This window comes from Magallana gigas, chromosome 10 (assembly GCF_963853765.1).
Source record: "Magallana gigas chromosome 10, xbMagGiga1.1, whole genome shotgun sequence".
Lineage (NCBI taxonomy): Eukaryota > Metazoa > Mollusca > Bivalvia > Ostreida > Ostreidae > Magallana > Magallana gigas.
In genome coordinates, this window is record NC_088862.1 from 30,424,342 (window position 1) to 30,448,083 (window position 23,742).

Genomic DNA, 23,742 nt, shown 5'->3' on the forward strand with positions numbered 1-23,742 from the left:
GTTAAAACTAACAATTGTCTGCTCTCAAAAGTGGTCCCTAAAAACATAATAAATAATTTGTTAAAGCTAACAAATGTGTGCTCTCAGCATTGGTAGTTTTGTGTCCTTTTTATAAAAATTTTCAAGGGGGAGGTCTAATACCCCCCCCCCGATCCCTTTGCGACCCCTCCCGCACCACCACCCTTCCATGCCACACCCATCACTTCGGCTTCACTTTTTGCCTACACACATATATGGGGCACGCTAAGCCACTGTTGTTATTAAAACAGATTAACAAATCTATACATACAGTTGAATATACGTCGACAGAATATGCGTGCGAGTTAATGTACAGTAACAGTTTGTATGTGACATGGTAAGATAACTCTTGCCAGTCGTTCTGCAGATATCACTTAATTACTTTCACCTTAAATTGATTGGTGATGACCTACGGCTCAAGCTTTAGGGTCAAGATCAAGTAGAACCATTTTAACAAGAGCTTGGACTTTGGGTAGTTGTGTTAAACAGCAAAGTGACGTAGGCATGTCTATTTCATTGCTGGCAACAAGCTTTGTCTACCCTATGAGCTAAGACTACGCAATCGGTGTGAATTTCGCTTGAAACCGCGTGATTTTTAACTTGTTATGACGCAACAAAAAGATAGTTACACCCTACTGAAAGTCCAAGGTCTTTTTAAAATGGTTCTATATGAGTTAATGAGGGTCTACAGATTTATGAAATTCAAGGTATGAATTCATCATATTACCTTTGTTTGATAGGGTTTTATGGCGCTTCACTGTTTGATAAACACAATGAAAATCATGTTTTAAATGTCTTTTTTAGGTTATAAAAATTGGGAAATGTCTTGACCTTTTATTTTTATATTTTTTGAGGTATCTATATTTTCATTGGATGAAAGTGATAATACATAAACTTTCCTTTTATCTTTTAAAGAGGTTTGCAGTAGCAAACTAAAATATATAATGATTAAAACTGCCATGAATTCATAAATACGCATTGTTTCCCTTTTATCTCCGACTACAGATATATTAGTTGTCGATTTCTATCGTTTTGCTGATCGCTACACACCACCTATGCAAGGCCGATAGCACTATTCATGCTTCACTGCATTGAGATGTTTCATTCACCCGAACACGTAACATTGGACGAGAAGACTTTTAAAAACGCGTTTTCAGCAAAAAAAATAATAATCACTGCACTGGCAAAGAAAATCCAGTGAACGACGAAACTAGGCACAAATATTCCAAAAATCCTCGATAGTTTCAGACTGTTTTTCCTGTGTATGTTTTAACATCGCACATGCGCAAACCACACACTGTGGCAGATCGAACAATGTCAATGATTGCAAGCATGGATTTTAGAAATGGGGCGTTTTTGTAGAAACCGATGGGAACGATGTTACGCTGTACCTTTCTTGGTTTTATTGTCATTTATCTACAGTGTTGGATGTAGTGCCGCAGGATTTTCAAACAGATGCAGACGTCATGCACTCTGTATGAACGAAACACGTGTTCGATGTGCATGCGAAGTAAGGCAGCTTTATCTATGAAAATAATACAGATACCTAGGAAATTCTTTCAATGAATAAATATATTTTGTGTTTTACATGTATTTATTGTAGTTTCCTTTTTTCTTTATTGCAAACATTTTACTACATAATCATGCATAATCCGTGCAACCTGAATGCCTCGATCGGAAAAAAACCGTCCGTAACTTTCTCAACCGGCATGTATATACCCCAGAGGCAGTAGAGGAGCGATCGAATCAAATATTGCGGCGACCAAATGCTTTTATGAATTCATTTTAGCTTTAAAGGACTATTTTAAATTAGAATGTTCCATCGTTATCTTTGTTAATTTATTCTTTTGAAAGGATTTTGTGCGATCGCTGTATGATTTAATTGCATTCAAATGCATTTTTTTGGAAGAAAAAATATGACGTATCTGAAAATTAAATATACATGTATATATATTTTATTCATTCAAGATGATAAAGAGTTTATGCTGCATCGATTTATTTGCATTCAGTTGCACTTTCCATTGTAGAATTATCGGTGTTATCCTCAGCTTTTTTATCATGGAGTTTCACGTGGTCGTCCCCCATCTTCTTGACCCTAAATGATCCTGCTGTATTACTACGCCGACTTTTTACTGAGCCTGCACCACCACTACGCGCGCTTCGAATCGACATCTGCGTTTTTCTTTTGAATGCATTAAGTTCTTTTCTTTTCTTTCTTTCAAAAAATCCACACTGGATAAAAAAAAGACAAAATTTCAGTTAACAGCATCACTAAAAAAAACTTAACATATAACTTCAGCTTTTCTTTTCATTTCTGATTTGGTACAATGATATTCGATTTCAATTCTAATCCCTTCTGTACAGGACAAAATTAGATCTTCAATCATGAGAATCATTCAAACACTGTGGTTTCATCAATATTCATGGTCACCAGTTTTCGTGAATTAAATAAAAAGCACAGTGTCAAGACTAATGATCGTATTGATACCACATGTGGAATCATTTAAATTCGTGGGGGCCAATTTTTGTGGATTTTGGGTTTTTGGCTAGTCCGTGGGGATGTCAATTCGTCGATGCGTAGGTTTTCAGTTGCAATAAGAAAACTAACCTTTCAAAATTTGGGGGGGGGGGGGGGGTTGGTTGAGGATGAAAATTCGTAGGGGGGGGGGGGGGCTACCCACGGATACCACGAATATTGAGCCACCGTGAATTTTAGTGATTCCACGGTATTAGATACTGCACTAAAAGCAACATTTACTTTGAAGGATCGACTCAACAGCGAGTTCCACGAAAATTGATTTTAAATAAAAAATAAAAGTCATTATTTCCTGAAAAAGTTCCTGAGATAATTATTCTTAGAGTGTATAGTCATATGGACGGACAAATATACACTTTTCTTTCCACAACCTTTAAAGTGGGTAGAATAGATTACGACTAAGATTACGACTATGATTACGACAAAGAGCACGCGGTTGGTGTGACCGGTCAGCAGAGGATGCTCACTCCTCCTAGGCACCTGATCCTACCTCCATCTTTTTGCTCTGCTTTGAATTTATATTTCGTTTTATGGATTTTCGAGATGGTTGACGGTTTGTTATTGTCATTTTTCATTCTAGTATACGTACCTTCCACAGCACAACGATGACCACAATGAAGAGTAATATACTGAGGAGACAGGCGACAATGATGACCCAAACCTCCACCTCCTCAGCCGGCGGACTAAACAGCTCAGATAACAAGATATCCACAGACACCTGCATATACATGAAGAACCATTTTAACAAGTGTTTGGACTTTGAGAAGTTGTGTTTAACAGCAAAGTGACGTAGGCCTGTCTATTTCATTGCTGGCCACTCAGCCATGGTTCTTTGAAATCAAAAAGATTTGTCTGGCTTTTAAGCTAAGTCTACGCAATCGGTGCATATTTCGCTTGAAACCGTGTTATTTAACTTGTTTGACGCAACAAATAGATAGCTACGCCCTACTGAAAGTCCAAGCTCTTGTTAAAATGGTTCTAAAATCATGCATTTGAAAGATACACATTAAGAAAGCATATAACAAAATTAACATCATGGTTTTCTTTGATTAAAAAGATACATATGCCCAGGTTAGCCATTGTACTTAGATGGTGGTTTATTTTTCATTTTTTCTTTGTTTACAGATGTAGTCGTGTTTTCATAACATAGGTAAAAAGAAATACGTTGAGATATTATGTTTGTCATTTGTATAAGTTTTAACACTATAAACACTATCTTAACTAAAGGATACATTTCTCTTAGTTGAATTTTACAAGCAACAAACTACAAAATAGTTATCATAATGTTTAACACAAATACAGAATGAATTTTTATCACTGTTAATGAAATAAAAATGAAAAGGGGGATTTCTAGCAAAGGCTTGAAGAATGAATTATAAAAAAGTAAAGCAAATTTACCTCGCCTGTGACGTTATTTATAAAATATAGTGGGATTTTGTTACTGGACGTTGGGTAGACTGCTGCTTGAGTCACAAACGTCAAAAAGGCTTTCCCCTGTCAATAAAGGTTGTATATCATTCTCAAAGAATTTTTTTAATGTTTGATTTGAAGTAAAATACAACATTTGTTTGAGGCGACACCTCTGCAGAGGCCCATAGTATTTACCTCACCTGGGTGCCAGAGGGCCTCTGGATAGGTAAATTTTGCGGCAAAAATAAATGATGCTACATATACATTTAACATTTTATACAATTAAGTAATATCGTTATATTTAAAGTACACATTTCTCTTACATATAACTAAACAATGCGAACATCTTTTTGCTCTCATTAAGGACGTTTGAGTTCTCAAATCCGGATTGTTAAAAAGTTCAATTTCATGAGTAAAATTTGTTTTAAATACAACAAGTATTTATGAAATATATTATCACTGACATAACAATCGATATTCTTTACTAAAGTATAGTATAAGGCTCTGACAAAGTTTGAGACTTTTAGCAAAACAGAGGAAATTCGGTCTAAATTTTTCAGAATTTGTTTTCCACTGAAATATTTTTGGTAGTACTATAATATTTAAAGTTAAGATTTTATTTGCTAGTCAACATAATTTTGCATATTTTCTGTTGGTTTTATCTTGCTTTTTCGGTTAGATAATCGTATGGCACACACTACAAAAATATTGAAAAATGCTTAAAAATGATAAAAGACAACATATCTCAAAATTTTGATCATTGGCCTCATATAAATTTAATGCTGGCAGAGAAAGGTAAATATACTTAGTTTAATACTATAAATGTTTTAGCATTATCATCATTCAGTTTTTTGTTATATTGAATCAAAAATGGGTGGTAATTTGAAAACTAATAGAGGAAATTCGGACTAGAATATCTATAAAAATTGTGAATGAAACATAAATGCTTTGTATCTATTTAATGTCACAACCATTCATAAACTGTACTTCATTTGTGAAAGAGTTAAGCAATTTGTATTATTTTCATAATAAAGAAAATCTCAATCATATTGTAAAAATTTTTATGGATTTTTCTTCAATTTTCAAAAAAATATTCAATTGCCATTAACTCAAAAAGTAGGTCATTGACCTACTTTTCTGAAAGTGAAGAATAACACTACCATGTAAGGTCTATAACACACAATAGTTGGTTTTTCATTACCATCAGTGAATTTTTTTTTTTCATTTTGAGTAAATGTCATCCTTAAGAATTCATTTGAAAATACTTGTAAACATGTAAATGTCGTAATTTACCTGTAATTTTTCAAGGATATTTTACAGAAACACTCGACATTCTAATTGGTATCTATTAGACATGACTTTATTAGCACAAATGTGCTAAATTAGTATCAAAATACACACCGAGTTTTTTATGATAAGTAGTACTACATTAATTTGTCATTGGTTCTTATATGTTTAAATTACACGTTTGACATTGCATTACATATCCAATCAGGTTCTTTTTTTTTCAAAAAAAAAATTTAGATCTAAGTAAACTCTTGATATTTCTTTTACAAATGGATATATTAAAAAATGTTCACCTTTTGTAAGGGTGGAAGCAGGTCTGTTTCCAGTTCAAATGCCAATGAAAAAGTTCTCTTATCAGTTTCCGTGGGTTTAACGTCATACATAGTGCACTCAACTACTGCACAGTCATAACCACTACCCAGGTCATCACAAAACTAAAAAACAATTGATGATGAACTTAAAAAGACATAAATGGTTTACATATCGTAGATATATAACTTCAGAATAATAAAGATCGGGGGGGGGGGGGGTTAAAAAGAAGCAATTGTCACATTACCATTGTTTGTGATGTTTCCGGTTTCTGCGCAATTGGCCGCTGTACGAACTTCCGGCTGACAGTGAACTTGACAGAAGCTGGGGAATTTCCGGAAGCTACGTTGACTTGTTCAGGGTGATATTTCAAGATGCATTTGTCACCTATATTTGATGGCGTAGGCTACGAAATATAAGCAGTTAAAAATGTTAAGGTTCGAGTTTGAAATGTACGCAGAAATAAATGTGAACTGGAGGTGTCATATTTGTTATATAATTAGTCATAGATGATACTAGATAAATAATGACTAAGTTCCATTATTTATAGTTCATTATAACAGAACAGATGCATGTAAAATAGAAGTGTCTTGCAATAGGAAATGGTCCTTTTTTCTGCAGAGTTCTGATGCATTTTGTTATTACATAGTACAGCCATAAAACAAGGACTAAATATGAAAATTTCTCGCACGCAAATAAAAGTTTTAATACAGCAATTTGATGCAGAAATACCATTGAGTTGTCCTCGTCTATCCAAACTTTCTCTTCGTATAGAACCGGAAAATAGAAATAAATCCATGCTGCCTCAATTTGACATGGACCATCGTTATAAAGCGTGTAGCTTGTTGTGAACGATACAGTGTTGTTTGTTGCTAGAATTTGTTCCGCTGAGGAGGCTCTGGAATAAAATTATTGAAATATTACCTAATTCAGATGCGAAAAATTCAGTTCTGACGTCAAAATTACCCGTATTTTCAATAACATATGGTTGATATACAGTCAAACTTCGTTATCTCGAGCTAAATTGGACTTTTTAAAAACTTCGAGATACCCGAGTATTCGAGATATCGAGGGTAAAAACTTAAATAATAAGGGGCTGAGATATTAGTATTTGAGATATCGATATTCAACTGTACTTAAAGGGCGTCATATTTACATTTTTAATGAAACATCCGTTAACATTGCCAGCTGAACAGTCTTGGTGTCTGTGTTATCTGTTGGCTCTGTGTCGTGATTGGTAGATACACTGCTGCTAAAAGTCAAACCGGAGGAGGACAAAATATCCGGATTAGTGATGATAGCGTCCGTTAGATAAAAGTATATTGTAACATTGACAACCATGTGGGCGTAAAATGGAGTGTCAAGGCGGCATGATAAAACGGCAGTGTTCCCGGAAGTCGGCATAGGGGTGCACGTTATTTTCTCTGAAAAGGGTTCTGTCCTAACACCCGAGTATGAAAATATAGAAGGGTATATTATTTTCAATTCAGTCTTAAAGGACGGTTCGCCAAAGTTTTTCACTACAATGTTTAAACTGAGATCTTTGTCTTGACCAATCATGAAAGTATTCTTATCCATGAGCGAGACGAGCTGAAGGTTCGAAAAACAAGTCAAAGATTTGCACCCAGTGTCAAAAGAGACCTGTTGAAGAAACAAACAAACAAGTTGACTTGCTAAATATTTCTTTGAAATAGGATGCATGTCAGTTGTAAAATAATATTAGCTTTAGTTGGAATTAATTTATTATTTAAAAAGATATATTTCTTTTTACCATTTGTATTTTACTTGTACTTTTGTACCTGGCTTTTAAGCATGGTCGGTACGTTCCTCTTTAATATGGCCCTCACTGTAGAGGGTACAGATTCTGTACTCAGGCGGAAAGTCGTCTTCAACACCACTGGTATCTCAATCAGCTCAAAGAATTGGCGATCCACAACCTATACAGAGATTATATCTTGGTTTTAAAAAAGCATGAAAACCCCGTATGTAGATTTCGAATAGGATCCGCCATTATGAAAATATGACTTAGTATCTTGCAACTACGACTTAGTATCTAGCAGGTAAGACTTAGTATCTCGTAGGTAAAACTTAGTTAAAAATAATTTACACTGGCAGCATTATCCCTCCGTTCAAACAAAAAGCTTTGCTATCATTTTTAAAACAGCGTTCTTTACAATTGATGTATACAGGGGCCACTTACCAGAGTCCGTAGTGTGACGTTCAAACACCTGACTCTGTAGCTGTAGATCTCAAACAGAGAGACATTAAAGCTGTCTTGCTGACCAGCTCCTTCAAACGACACTCTAGGTCGACCTCTCTCGGTATCGGCAAATATTTCTACATCTATATCTACAAATATTTCTACATCTATACATCACCAAATACAAAGGCAATCCAAATCTGACTTTTTCAGAGAGTTCACTTGAGATAAATGGATGGTCGTTGCCATTATCATACTATAACAATCTCCTGTAGGGCAGCTTTGTATAAAGGTATTCAAATATTTAAGCTTAAGCATTCGGAGTTTTTTCTTTGCTAAATAATAGTTCATAGCTGAACTTAAAAGAAGATATGATGGGTAATTTGTTGACCATCCAGCCTCTGCAACAGCGTTGGATGGCTTCGGGATTTTTTAGTATTTTCTACCGTTGAATAATAGAGAATTTTGATTATAAATGATAATTATATGATATAAACAATAATTCTTAATAATTCAATAAAGTGCTTGTAAATATTATTATTCCAATATTTCATTTGCGACTATTAAATGAAGTTAGATTAAAGATGAATCACTTTTTTGTCCAAAAAAAGTATATCTCTATAATACATACATGTTTTATTTGTGCCTTCCCCTGAGAAATCAAAACAGAGGCTCGCGGTAAAACACGGATTCGCTGACCCCTGTGACCCACAGGATGTTCCGGTAGAGGTAAGGGGGACTGGATCCGGATCTATCCGGGAATAAACCCGAACTTCCACAATGGGCCGGGCTCTCAGGAGGACTACTTCGTCCGACTTATAGGCGCCAACAGCAAAGTCTATAAATAAATATCTACTCATGAAAAAAAAACAAGAGGCAATTCGGATTAGATTTATTTTTATGTTTATGGTAAAAATTGGCATATACAACTGAAATTTGGCAAAAGTTCAGTAATTTGGACATAAATTTGTATAATTAATTATGTATTTATAAAACTGAATTCCTCGAGTTTTGTGTTTATAAAAAATAATAAAAGATACCACCAAATTGTTTTGTTAGTGATAAACAGCATTTTTTCTCTTGTTTCAGTAGTACATTAAAAATGATATCAGATTACATCTATTGAAAAAAAGAAAACCACATTTAAAGTAAAATGGGTATGAAAATAATTGATTTTGAACATATAAAATCATTTTTTTTCAAATTACCATTGTATTTGTTTTCATCAAGGTCCTCGCCAAATTTTGAGATGTAATAACCGAAACCAGAAACTCCAACTCGTATATCTTTTCCAAGGATTCTCTGAGAGTACTTATCCTCCATTCTAGGTGTGTTCCCGTTGTATATGTAAACAACACCCGTACCCTCTTCGTATGGAGCGCCCACAGCTATATCTAAAAGATACAAAATAAAATATAAAGAAAACAGACACATGATATTTCTTGTCAAGTTTGAGATTTCCCAAACGTCCAATGTGTTACCAGTAACAAACGTTTCCGAATACTAGACTGAAATAATTTATTTTTTAAACGGCAAACATTTGAGCTTTTTTACTATATACACTGCTAGGACGTCATTCAGCCATTGTGAATTTATTGCAATTTGCTGATAAAATGACAATCAATTCATCATTTATCTATCGCAGATTCAGACAAGTTGAAGGGGAGTAAAAAGTCAATGAAAGGTGGTTTTTTTTGCATAACTTTGCAATTCCATCACCTTTCTAGGTCTTCCAGTTAACATTCAGTGAACTGAACGGCAGAGCTTAATTCCTGAGTATGCATTCATACACATTTCTATCTACATGTTATATAAGAAAACCCGCTTCACACCGTTTATTCCGTCTTTGTTCAAGTCCCCAACACCTGATATCGCCGTTCCAAACCGCGACCCCAGTTTTCGTGTACCCATAATGGTATGTGGATCTTGGTTAATCAATGTCTGAAAATTTATACAGTACCATCTTGATTTACGGCTAACACCAAAACAAGCTTACGATTTTGAATCAATGTGATTTTCAAGTTGATAGTATAATTATACCTTTTTACTGTTTATTAATTAAATTAATTTTAAAATATTTTATTCCATTAGCATTTATTTCACTGATATGATTTAAATGACCAATAAGACATTAATTCTTTCTTTCCTCGATATAATCAATATGAATATATGGATCTTCAACTAAAATTAGATGCTTTCAAATTCTACTGTGAACGTTCCTATATTTATGCACAACCAGACAAAGTTTTTAATAAAATCATTTTAGTTCAAGCTTTTTATTAAACTGTTTATCAGATGTTATGAAAATCTAACCGCAGGCTCCCCGTTTCCATAGAATACGTGTATGGCCCCTACATCGTAAATGACCCTGTTTTTGTTGACGTCATCAAGGTACGTGTTTGGTGCCCCGACCAGGATATCATCGTGCCCGTCAGCGTTAACGTCCGCTATCACTAGTGTCTGCCCGAAACCGCCACCTATCTATTAATATTGTAGCATTTATCATCAACGTGTACGGACATATAGTCATCTTTATTTTTTAAAGAGAGAGGGGTATTTCCGTAAATATATCAACGTCTGTTCATCCTTTATATTCACGAAGAGGATAAGTTTATTAAAGCCAACTGATCCCATGAATTCAAGAAGATGGGGATAGGGTAGTAGTATCTTCGTGAAATATCTTATAAATTTTCGTCACACACCTTTTTTATTGTTTTTTATAGCAAGTCTATCCTTGAAATAAATTTTTCGCCTTAAAAAATAGGAAAAATGGAAAACAATAATTACATATATTTGTATTTTTCTTACTTTTAAAATCTATTTAGAAGGTCAATGAAAAATTGATGCTGTGAAATATCAATTTAACCTCGTGCTGCCTTGATGTACATTTGTTTCCATTTTCATGAATGCTACATGCATTCCGACATGACGACGGGCTAGTTGGACAGCACGACGTAGGTTCAAATCAAAGAGCACGGGTGGTCAACAAAATACTCATTAGATCTACCTAACATCTTTTTTATGACATTTTTTGCTAAAAACTATTGTTTAGGGAAGAAAAATTCTAAATATTTTAGCTTTGGGATTTAAACATATGCTTTTATCTTTTAAACGAACGGTAATACCCTTTCTGAAAAAGAAAATGTCCGCGAACATCTAGCCTTCTTTTTTGGAAATCATAAAATTTACAGACGAGGGCCGTTGTTTTACATTTTCAAACTCATATTATAAAAACAGATTAGCCGATCATTACACTGCTTTTACCTGAAGTCCTTCAATTAATTTCACCTGTTGCTCCGAGACTCCATTAACTTCTAGAATCGAAAACTAAAAAAAATAATGAAAGGTTTACATAATTTGACAAATGTACTCGCTATGTATAATAAGCTATTTCAAAGGAAAATTTATCTTTACATTTTCACATCATTACTTTAACGAACATTACGTATTGCATGACGAATATACTCATCGCTTTAATATTAATCACACTTACACAGACAATATGCGTTTAATGTGTAATTCATGTGTACCTCACGTTACGCTCCATTTCAAATTCACGTGATTTTTAGTGAACTACACTTGAGACACAACTGGCTTTTTAGCGATGCAACAACTGATAAAATGGTTCTTTGATATACTCTTCTGACGAAACAAATAAATACGTAAAAAATAATGACTTACCGATCCCACGACTCCATGTAGATTGCTGAACCCCGGCGCTCCAGCGACGTAGTAGTACCCGCTACCACCGAACTGTCCGGTCGCCAAACTATAGGCTGAGGGAATAGAAAACAATCCTCCAATAGAATTGTGTCTTTTGTTATACCCGCACTTTCTAAAGAAAGTTCGGGTATATTGTTGTTACCCTGTTCCGTCCGTCCGTCCGTCTGTCACATTTTACTTTCTCAAACTGCTCTTACATCTTATAAACCAGCAAACTGAACTTCTGGAGTTTGATTTCGGGTATCATGTTGTTTTGTAAAAAGGTTTCAAAAATTCTCTGTTAGTCCTGGGGGTCAAATAATTGGTAAAAAATGACGTTTTTTCACAAAAAACCTTCTTCCTCGAACTCCTCCTACATTTTCAACAGTAGACAAATCATCTCTTGAAATATGTTTTAGGGTATCCTATAGATGCGCAATAAGGTTTCGGAATTCTCAATTTTATCCTGGGGGTCATTTAATGGCTGAAAAATGACGGGTTTTTTTTACAAAAAAAACTGGTTTCAAAAACGTCATTTTTTTTTTTGGCACTAGCCAAATGATCTTCTAGAATATGATTGGGGGTGTCATATTGAAGTGTGATCAGGTTCCAGAATTTTTTGTTTATTAAGGGGATCAGTGGGCAACAAATAATGACGTTTTTTTGCAAAAAAAAGAATGGTTCCCAGAACTCCTCTTACAACTTTTGGAGTAGCTACGTCATCTCTTGGGATGTAATTGGGGCTGTCCTATAGATGTGCAATAAGGTTTTAAAAAGTTAAATTTCATCCAGGAAGTCAAAAAGTAGCAAAAAATTGACGTTTATCACTCCAAAAAAACACAGATCCTATAACTCCTCTTATGATTTAATGGATAGACACATCATATCTCCTGATATGATAGGAACTGTTCCATAGATGTGCAGTAAGGTTTTAAAAATTTAAATTTCATCCAGAAAGTCAAAAAGTAGCAGAAAATTGACGTTTATCACTCCAAAAAAACACAGATCCTAGAACTCCTCTTATGATTTAATGGACAGACACATCATATCTCCCGATATGATAGGAACTGTTCCATAGATGTGCATTACGGTTTTGAAAAATTAAATTTAAACCTGAGGCCCATTACCTATATACCTTTGATGCCCTTTAAGGATCAAGAATATATATGGTTAAGGGGTGGGGATCTCAACCGTTTAAGAGATATTCATGCACTTCCTGTTCGAGGTGGGTCATGACCACCCCCGGGGCCCATGACCTACATTCCGTTTGATGCCCCTTGACACAAGGAACAAGAATATATAGGGTTTAAGGGTGGGGATCTCAACTGTTTTGAAGATATTAAGGGACTTGCTGTTCGAGGGGGTCAGGACCACCCACAGGGCCCTTGACCTACATAACATTTGATGCCCCTTGATATCAGAAACATGAATATATATGGTTTAGGGATCATGATTATAACAGTTTCTTAGATATATGGTAATTTCAAATTCCTGGGGGGTGGGGATGACCCCAGGGGTCAGATCTAATAAACCCTATATATTGCCAGTAACAGTCAATATATGATTATGAAGACCCTATATTATTATCTTTGTCCGTTTTCAAGTTACCATCAACAATAGAATCTACGATTCTTCCTACAAGGTTCAATGTTAGACCCCACACACTTTTGACCCCCCCCCCCCCCCCCAGAAAAGTGGTTGTCTAACCCAAAATGAGAAAAATCAAACCAGGGTGCACAACTAGATATGCAAGCCTATCATATCCTAGAGTTTTGTACAATTCTGTTTAGCCATCTCTGAGAAACAAGTTCAGAGCAGGAAAGAAGAAAAAGAAGATGAAGAATAATAATACATGTACCGTATTAAGAACCGTACAAAAACAATAAGTCTCCAAATTTCATTCGGGAGACTTAATAATAAAGATTAAATAGAGATAGGATTATCAAACATCAATAATTTAAAAGAGATAGGATCATCAACCATCAATAATTGAAAGATAATTGACAATTTCTGATTCTAAGAGGTCAGGATGATCCCTTAGGGTCATGACTTACATGTCATAATGATCTGATGCGCCATGACCTATAAGGAGGAATAATATCTTTGGATTAAGGTGGGAATCTCAATGGTTTTTATGATATTTGATAATTTCAGGAACAGCACTTGGGATCATGACCTACATACCATCTGAAATGCCTTGAACAAAGACACAATAATATAATATGTACATGATATATGAATTAATTTAAGAACCAAGATATAGATCAATCATTTATGTTTTGTAATACTTGTCAAATATATGACTTAATTGGAACCCCCACCCCCAAACAAACTCAAATATAAACTGTTCTGAATGTTCTCCCCCCCCCCCTTAATTGTCGAATGATCTATTAAAATCAAAATATAATTTGGGTGTCTAAAAGCTGTTATAAACTGTTAAAAAATGTTATTCTTAAAAAAAATTATATTACACCTTGCATAATTGACAAATGATCTGTTGAGATATGATCAGAGGTCATATTTCTACCTTGGGATCAATAACTAATATTCATTCACAAGTTAAACTTAATAACAATAAACGATTCAAATTATAAATGTTTATACTCCACATCCATTCCCCCCCCCCCCCCCAATCAAACCTGGTTCTAAAGATTCAGTCTTCTTAATACATTCTTACATGTGTACAGTAGCAAACTTTAAATCATTTCTTGATTGCTTTTTCTCTCCTAATGCACATTAACATTTTGGAAACTGCTGAATTCAATTTTTAAGATTTATAAACAAAATATTATATGCATGTGTATTCGCCTATTTGGGGTAATTGTAAAGTCTAGCTCCCTAAACAAAGCAGTGTCATCATTAGGCTAGGAATTTATGGAGGGTAATCGTGTTCAAAAATCCAGACTTGTAAACTTGTAAATACGAATATGCAGTCGTGTTAATGTGTGAGCCTGAGTATGAATGAGTGTAATTTTGATCGTATAACCTATAAAACTCAGGCATCAACACTTTAGAGTTGACCCCGCAGGCCTTCTTTCTAATTTTTCCTACAGATGCAGCTGTAAAATGTTGTTTGTTATCTATATGTAACATGCCACTTAATACACTCTTTCTATCTGTAGTCTTTGCATGTAACGTCTACAAGTTTGTCGAATTTTGACATGACCATATATGGAAACATTGACGTCACCGATAGAAAAGGCTAGCCGCAGGTAAATACATGCCGTAATTGCCGGAATAGGGACGGAAAGATTTTTTAAAAAAATATGTTAGATAGGCCTATAATCATATTATCTCTGGCTAACAACCTTTCTTAGAAAGTATGATTTTTCGGAAAAATAAATTATGAGTTTGGTGTATATCAAGAGAATGTATAAAATGTATGAGAATGTATGCGAGTGAAGAATTCGATCGGCTTCAGATATCTTCTTAGAACTGGAATAAATACATACTGACTTTGTTTGACTATACATGTAAATATTTATTAGAGTACATGCAACAAATTGTTAAAGTATAGAGCTCGGCTGAATAAAGAAATTATTTCCAAAAGCATCCTTATCTCTACCACAGATTTGGGACATGACCCCCCCCCCCCCCGGCGAAAAAACACGGGGTCGGCCAGTTGGTCAATTAAATATCTGAGTTGCAAAGTTATCAATAAGAAAACTAAACAATAGACATTTGTTTTGAGATTTTGATTAATATGAGAATATAATATATATATAAATATAAATATAAATATAATATAAGAAGCGACCCCCCCCCCCCACCTTACAAAAAATAAACAAAAATTCCAAAGATATGGTTAACTGTCGTGAAATTGAAATGTGTATAAATTATTTCTAATGATGTCGGCAATGAATAGGGGGGGGAGCCTATCATGCAGGTTAAAATTGGCAATTACCGGTATTACGGGATATGAGTATGACTTCCTGAATGTCGGTTCTATACAGACTCACTTAGTGAAGTTGGTTGATAAAAAAATTTCCGGAGAGCTATTACATATAGTGCAGCTTTACAGTCACTTGTGAACATGTACTGTTTACCATAAAGCAGCTACTTAATTTTGTAAAATGGTCGTCAATACAGTTTATTTGGAAATATTTTTGATTAATTTAAAAACTGTACCAGTTCAGAAATCCAATTTCAAAGGAAAAACATAATTACAGTAACATAAATATACTAGACTAAGTATACCCTTACTATTTCTTCAAAACCTTTCAATTTTTAACAAAACTTTGTACTTTAACTAATTATTATAAAACTTTTTTTTATAAGAGTTTTAGATTGTTTTATTATTTATCTTGCACTTGCACAACAAAATCATTTTGATATATATAAATAAGTGTGAATACATGTATAGTTACATACATTTTTCCGCGCAAAAAATTACCAAATCTTTGCAAGTCATTTAATTCTAACCAATTCAGAAGAATTAAAAGAGGAAAGCTGTCAATGTGACAACAAACCGAGTTTTCTTTTGTGTGAACAGTATCCATAATCCATTTGTCAATCCTGAATTGATAAATACTACCTATCCAAAGAAATGGGGTACTCTATATTCAATATTTTTCCAAAAATGACTACATTCAACAGCTGGTATTTTTTTCCCCACAAAGTATCAGAAATCAAAATTCTGGCAATTTGCATACCTTTGATATATGTATAATTGATCTGCAAAAGAACAACTACCTATCTTGAAAACTGTACGAGGCGTTATCGGTACAATGAGGGTACCCTTTTGGCAGTCATCCACCCGCCCGCCATTTTCACATTTTCAATAACCGAATTTCTTTGGAAACCTCACGGCGTTCCCCGAACCCCATGCCGCTCAAAATATATTCACCCCCTTAGGGAATTTCTTGATATGTCTGATTTCTAGAGAAGAGCACGCATTAACTTATATTCCAGTTTAAATAACATTTCAAATTATTTGAGAGAAATAAGATATTAGGCATTTCTTTTGAACCCTTATCGTATAATACCACGAGAATTATATTACTGAAATTAGCGCATTCGTCACATCGGCAATGATTTTTATATTCATGAACCTCCTCCCGTTTGTTCCAGTTTCATTCATACCTCTATAATTTTTCTAAAAATAATACCGGTATTTTCGATAGAAAAAGTGTCGTTCATTAAAAGCTTATTGCAATTACAATATTATGTTTTTTCCATTCCGGCGATTACGACATGCCTTTTCCCCGCGCAAGGCAGTTGCCATATAAGGTCATGTCAAAATTCGACAAACTTGTAGACTTTACATTTGTCAATTTGTATAATGTCAAATGTGCTATTGCCGATTCTGAAGATACAAATGCAGAAACTACGGATTGAAAGTGTGCAAAGTTGAAGGTTTAATTAACTAATGAAAACAATAAAGCTGCAAAATGTGCATCATACAAAGGAACTGAGTCAAATCTTACATGTGTTTACTTTATACCCGAGTTTTAAGGTTACACGATCAGAATTACACACTTTTATACTCAGGCTCACATATCAACACGATTGCATATTCATATTTACAAGTTAACATGTCTGGATTTTTGAACACGATTACCCTCCATAGGAATTACCCACATGGATTAAACACTTCATATGAATAAGATAAAATACTTTATTATTTCTAGTTCTAGAATGTCAGGGTTGGTGTCTCCAAGGGGGCATAATCTATATACAATTTGACGCGCAATGACACATAGAGCAAGAATAAATTATATGCATGGTTTAGGGATGAGGATCTCAGAAGTTAACAAAATATACAGTACTGTATCATCATTTCCTATTTCATAAAGGGGGGGGGGGGGGTTAAAGACAACACCTGGGGGTCATTAATGTACTTTACACCATTTGATGCATCATAATGACATTAGAAGATATTTTGTATTTTCCTGTTTCGTGGGGTCAGAACAGCTAGTCCCATAAAGTAATGTCCTACATTGTATTTGATGCATTATAATACATTAAGAAATACTCCTTCCTTCCTATTATAACTCATATAAAAATAATAAGTGTCTACACTTACTTACATGTAATACACAAATTTAATAAGAAATTGTTTATACAGGGTCAAAATGGGGTCAACTCAATAGTGTAAGTCTGACAAATGAAAAAATAACTTTTGCAATTAAAATGACAGAAACTTTACAAATGCGATAGGATAGGTAATGATGATAAGTTTATTTATATATTAAAAGATGATGATACAGTATGCTGTCAAAGGGAGATCACATTTAGAAAGTGAAAGTAAAACTTATGTATGCTGGCATCTCATTATATTGTGCTACTGCTACTACATGTAATATGCTTACCTATATTGGTCAACATCAGAATGATAATCCAATTAAAGCACAATAATGGATTCCTTTTGCTGATCTTAACTAATCCTTTTCTGCATATGGAAAACACATACATGTATATTGTATACACGTGAAACCATCAAATCGAAGAGCTGGGTAAAACTAGTACCCGCTAATGAGACCTGCAGACCTGTGTTGTGTACGTAACTTCAGACAAAGATCAGTTATTTGTAACATGCATGTATTTTTATTACCTATTCTTCAAAACCCCTTGCACTATTTTATTAGGTAAATAACAGCTTTAAGGTGGTGCATGATTCCTGCATATTGTGATGTATACTTCCTATTGAGATAAACAATAAAGTACAAATATTAATTAAATAACATTGAAGCACAATGGGTTAGAGCGTTAATTTACATGTCTGTTAGAGCATTGGGTTCCAAGGTGTATTTTTGGTAATTTTACTATTGATCTAAATAAATTATCATGGTGGGGTCTGGACCCCTCACTCCCACCCCTTTTCTAAATATGTGCACACAATGATGTACATGTAGGCACACAGAAGCAAATCTAAAACGGCGACCGCCATGGGGAGGGGGCATAATTCAATTTTTAATTTTGTTTGTAATAATTATATTGACCATTATACCTTCTATGACATGAAATGTTAAGATTATTGATTAACTGAAAATTCACGGCAAACAGTTCAACCCCAAATTGCACATAAAGTGCTGCTCATGTGTATTATGATATGGGAAGGGATTTCATTCTTCAGTTATGAAAATTATAATTTTTAAATGTATTACCGGAGCTTGCATGTGGCCTTCATTTTTAATTAAACTGGTACAAAACAGTGTTATTTAGGGGCAAACACTTGGTGCGGGTATTACTGTCTAATGACGGCATCTAGTTTTGTTTTGTTTCTGTTGGGGGTTTTTTTTTGGGGGGGGGGGGGTTGAAAACATGGAAAACGGGAACTTAAAAATTTCCAGGAATAAACAGGAGAAAATTATAATTGTAGAGATTTCTTTTAAATTGTTTACGTCTTTTCATCAACTTACCAAAATAAGATCCTGATACATAGGTTGTAATGAGTTCGGAGTTTTCGATGATGAATGGCTGAGTACGTGTTGGGTTGTGCGCCTGCGCAAAAGTTCCTCCTAAGAAGACAAAAAGAGTTCTTTTTAAACTTAATAAAAGCTTCAGCTTTTTACTATTTTTGTAGGATACGAACTAAAAAGACTTTGTGTTTATTTTCGATTGTTAAGTGAGATATGAAAAATAAATAATACAGCTACTTGTATCTTCTTTATTCTTAATATTCCAAAAAGAAAAAAAAATTCTCTTTGTAGAATTAAAGTTTAACAGAACATTTTTAGCCGGGCTTTGCTGAAAGCAGAGTCCTGGCTGTGGGCAGGCAAATCGCCAATGTTACTATAAATAGCAGCACAACTTCAAAGTAAACCAAAAAAAAAAAAACGAAAAGCGTCAAAATAGAAGCTTCCGCTGTACTAAATAAATGTAGTTACACAGAGAGTCATGTTTTATCAAAACAGATTTTAAAAGCCTGACCCGTGGATGCTAAACCCGCGTTTGGTGTACTGAATATAACATCAAAGGATGGGTGCTGCAAATAAAATAACAATCCAATCAGTCATGTTATCCATACAGCAAGGCACCGAATTATAATAAATCACACGCAAGCAATTTCAGTTAATGATATTATTTTGCACAACTAGAGAGAAAAGCGTTTTAACTTGACCATTTTAATTTAAAAAGATATCATTACCAATATTTCCTTACTTTTATTTCATTTATAAGAAAATTAATGGAATCGATGGATTTTAACTCACAAATGATATTTAAAGTTAACGAGGAAAGTGGAATTTTTTTAAAGCGTTCATGCAATTTTACCGGGGAATCAGCCAGAGAGAATCCGAACATAGGATCCCTGTAGTAGTCCCTTATCATTGTCATGTTCATTCGGAACATATTGAGCGTTGTCTGATTCAGATCGTTTCGATTGGGAAGTTTGAAACAATTGCCAACGACCTGGTACGACTTTAGTTCGGAGTTTGATGAAAAGAAGCGCAAATTCCGCCATTTCGGTGCGCAAATCTAAAATGTACATGTATTATGATAAGAAATAAAATAAAGACATGATTTTAGGGAGCTCTGGTGGTTAACAACTGGCCAATCAGTTCGAGCTTAAATCGTAAAATATGATTAACTAAGCAATGCTTAATTTTTCAATTAAAAAAATTCCATATGTCTTAGCGTTAGGAATGAAACAGTTTCCTATATCCTTACACAGAGTTCTTTTTTCAAGGAGATCAGTACAGTCTATAAATGGCCACAACCATCCAGCGCTTCTTAATTCACTTTAAGAATTTTTTCACTTAAGATAACATATTAAATAGATTGTATTTTGATAAACAAATAATTATCTTTTACAATTACACTGTTTACAACGCTTACCAGTATAGGAGAATCACGATTTTTCGGAACATGAATTGTCGCCCCTAGAAGTTGCTGTCTTTGCTCAAACACTCCGCTAGGTTTCACGGTTGACGTCGATTCTGTACAAAAAAATATATCCAGGCTCCTTAATATAATATGACATTACTAAACTGACATATTCATAATACTTTCATATTCATAATGTCTAATATATAATCTATATATTTTTTTAAATAACAAAAAATAATCAAAGTTTACGGATGTATGAGGTTCAAATTTGCGTAAAAACAGTTACAATAAAGGCTCTGATCGACACAACAGAAAAACATTAATTTAGTCTTTGCACTTAGAAATCATACATTGCATTTTTCCTCTTAAAGTTCTTTTAAAAGTCTTAAAAACATAATAATAGTAAAAGCAAACTTTGGCTGCAAAATAGAATTCTTTCAAACACAACTTACGGTGTATATATATTATTCGAGTAACTTTGTCATACGTTGTGAGAGAGGCAGACTGTTTTTTCTATACAATTTGTGAAATGTCAATATCGATCATAGAGTATTTGTAAAGTATCTGGCTTGTGAACTGCAGATCTCGGTTTCAGATCCGTATTATCCTTTTGTTTATACATGTGTTTATTTTATCATATTTCACATATTCATGTCTTTTCCCCCAAATGTTGCAAATTTTTCGCCTGACTTGTATTTTTGTTATGCATTATTCTATTTTTCATAATCAAGTAATTTTCTGCTTATTTGAGGTAAAGTGAGCAACGTTAAAATCCAATGTGATATTATATAAATAGTGCCTGTTTGGGAGGGTAACAGTTGAAATTGACACCCCGAGAAAACCATTGTCAACCGACGCGAAGCGGAGGTTGACAATGGTTTTCGAGGGGTGTCAATTTCAACTGTTATCCTCCCAAACAGGCACTATTTATTTTGTTATACTGAATGTCTTTTTTAAAATTTTTAAGAAAATTTTACTGCTTTTATATAGGAATAACGTGAATTCTACAGCGAACCGTACGCGCATAATTTTCGCGCATGTAATATTTTTTAATGTTACCCGTTGCCAAGTGCGTTGCTAACGCTGAGGGTAATAGTAAATATTATTAACTGCGTCTTAACCAATCAGATTTCAGTATTTAACATGAAAGTATAACAATATTATATATATACCGGTTGCACAATTGAGCTCAAAAGCTCGACATTTTTTAGAGTGTCTGCTGTTTAATCTTAATTCGTAGACTTTATTAGAATATTTTCAATTACTCTTTCCATGAAATTATGTAGAATAGCTATCTTTAGAATACACAAAAAGACTTAAATTCTATATAAAAATATGTCTTGCCAGTTGTTCGCAAATTCGGTAAAATGGAGCATTTGGAATCAACATTGAAGTTGACTGGGCATGCGTACACGTTTCCGGGCTCTGGTATTTCCGGTTTATCGGTAAAGTTATCTCGTGTGGCTCCTACAAGAATCCTACAAAGGAAATTAGATATCAAAAATTATTTAAGGGTTTTGAAGGTTAATCTGTGAGCATTATGGGACTGAAGGTATCTTTTTAATTCAAGCGAATCTTATTAAAACCTTGCGTTTCGGGTTTTCATTTTTGATAAAGTCATATATCATATTTGACTGTCTATTATTAATATTTCAAGTACATAAACAGACATATTAAGTCTTGTATTTGAAAACACCAAAATCAAAAACAGGAAAAATTTTAAAACACCTAAATACAGTATAACAAAAATTTTATTAATACTTGCTTCGTGTTAACTATTAACAGTCTATGTGTGATTTTTACATGCAAGGTCGGAGTTTGCAAGATTAAAAAAAATCCGTGTGTAAAACAATATGTAACGATATTAATGGGAGGGAAAGTAAAAATAATCCGTAATTTATGCGCAGAAAACAGGTTGGAGAGGAAGGGAGGGAGGTGGAATTTCCAGTAATAGGAATTCAAACTTATTTAATTCAGATACAACAGTATTTAAAAAATTACATGTACCATACACAAGCTTCGGACCCCCCCCCCCCCCCCCCGCCCCCAATAATAAGTTTATAACTACATGTATTTTATACAACTCATAGCAAAAATAAAGTAATAAACAACATGTATAAGCTAGTGCACTCGTAAAATACAAAGCAACTTAACCTCAATAATGCGAGTTTATAGTTTGTGTTTGTGTTTGTTAAAGATTTTATCGCGGATATTGCCACTCTAATTTTATTCCCCACTCCTATATGACCTTCTATGAGGCCCTCTGGTAAAGTCTTTTTTTTTATCTTCCACTGATAAGATTTGAATTGTAGTAAGAGGTTATTTTTTACTTTCAACCTTAACCGAATCAGTAAAATATTTTGTTTATGGCTTTTTTTTCGGTTCTTTTTTTTTCTTTGGGGGGGGAGGGGGGGGGGGGGGTAGTTTAGGTGGGGTTCTGGTTTCGCAAAAAAACAAAAACATCACTTCGGTGCTTCCCCATAAAGATGAGAGAGTATGATAATTTTGGGTTAAATGGAGAATATGGATTTAAAAACGAAACTGCAAAACACTTAATTAATCAAAAGAACTGAATCAAATGTGAAAAGAAAATAATTGTATAAAGTCTTTAATATTTCAATAAACAGTTTATGATGCATTATTTGTCAGCTGCAAGTCGATTGTCTTTCAAATTAAAGTTAAAAGTCAAATGTTGCTTTTTCCTTTCTTTCTTACTTTAATTAAGTCCCTGTGACAGTAATTTAAAATTTGAAATTAATCTGCAACTTTAGAGAATCTTATATATGAGATCAGTACATTGCAATATACGTTTCTTTCCTTTTCTTATAAAAAAAAAAATGATTTTAACTAATGAGTAAAACATGCGCGGATCCAAAATCCAAAATAATTCCAAAGGGGTGGGGGATATGTATGCTTGCTGGGGGGGGCGGGGCGGTAGAGGCAATTTTCGGTAATTTATTATGTGAATTTAGGAAGTTTGAATTTTCCAGACATCCCCCTACACTGAAAATATACACGGAGAGAATATACTGTTTACACTAATAAAGATAGACCTACCAAGAATTAGACACAGTTTTGACTATCTCAGCAGTAACACCGAATCTCGAACCACTCGGCCCTCGGAATATCTGAGGAAATTCGGTATCGATGTTATATCCCAGCCCAACATGGCAACACAGTTTCACCAACAGCAAGATCGACCCAAACCACCCAGTAAACATCGATACGGTCATCTGCAACTCCTATAGTAAGTCAAGTCGTGCATTTAAATAAAAAAAAACACCTTCGCCGTGTTACATCACGGCGGAAATTCCTATCCTATGTTTCATCCGAGAGAGCGCTCTTATTTTTCCTGTCAGTAGGATAGTCGTCCATTACATATTTCCTGCCCGGGGAAAGAGTCAACGTTACGAATTGTTTTGGAATTTTTTGATGTAAGTTAATTTTTTGTTTTCTGTGTATAGATGTGAACAGTGAACTAAAGTTTAGAGAAGCAATATAAATAATGCGT

General features: G+C 34.1%; 1 protein-coding gene across 1 annotated transcript; it reads right to left on the minus strand.

The window, feature by feature from the left end:
• Nucleotides 1–1,955: 1,955 nt before the first annotated feature.
• On the minus strand, nt 1,956–23,527 carry LOC105342976 (integrin alpha-4). The gene is made up of 21 exons (XM_011450109.4): nt 23,289–23,527; nt 21,576–21,709; nt 20,241–20,341; nt 19,677–19,880; nt 19,335–19,389; nt 18,824–18,922; nt 11,442–11,536; nt 11,025–11,087; nt 10,074–10,241; nt 9,593–9,701; nt 8,969–9,154; nt 8,392–8,598; nt 7,761–7,909; nt 7,360–7,497; nt 6,717–7,201; nt 6,293–6,458; nt 5,808–5,966; nt 5,545–5,685; nt 3,953–4,048; nt 3,144–3,272; nt 1,956–2,250 (listed from the first exon to the last, which is right to left on the minus strand). The coding sequence occupies exons 1-21, from the start codon at nt 23,462–23,464 to the stop codon at nt 2,014–2,016; spliced, it is 3,297 nt and encodes a 1,098-aa protein (XP_011448411.3). The 5' UTR covers nt 23,465–23,527; the 3' UTR covers nt 1,956–2,013.
• Between the last annotated feature and the right edge of the window lie 215 nt (nt 23,528–23,742).

Coding starts and splice junctions, on each gene's coding strand:
- LOC105342976 (XM_011450109.4), bottom strand. CDS start 23,464: ATGACCGTATCGATGTTTACTGGGTGGTTTGGGTCGATCTTGCTGTTG. Junction 11,088..11,441: donor TACATGGAGTCGTGGGATCG/GTAAGTCATTAT, acceptor TATTTTTTTTAG/TTTTCGATTCTAGAAGTTAA. Junction 10,242..11,024: donor AATTAATTGAAGGACTTCAG/GTAAAAGCAGTG, acceptor CAATATTAATAG/ATAGGTGGCGGTTTCGGGCA.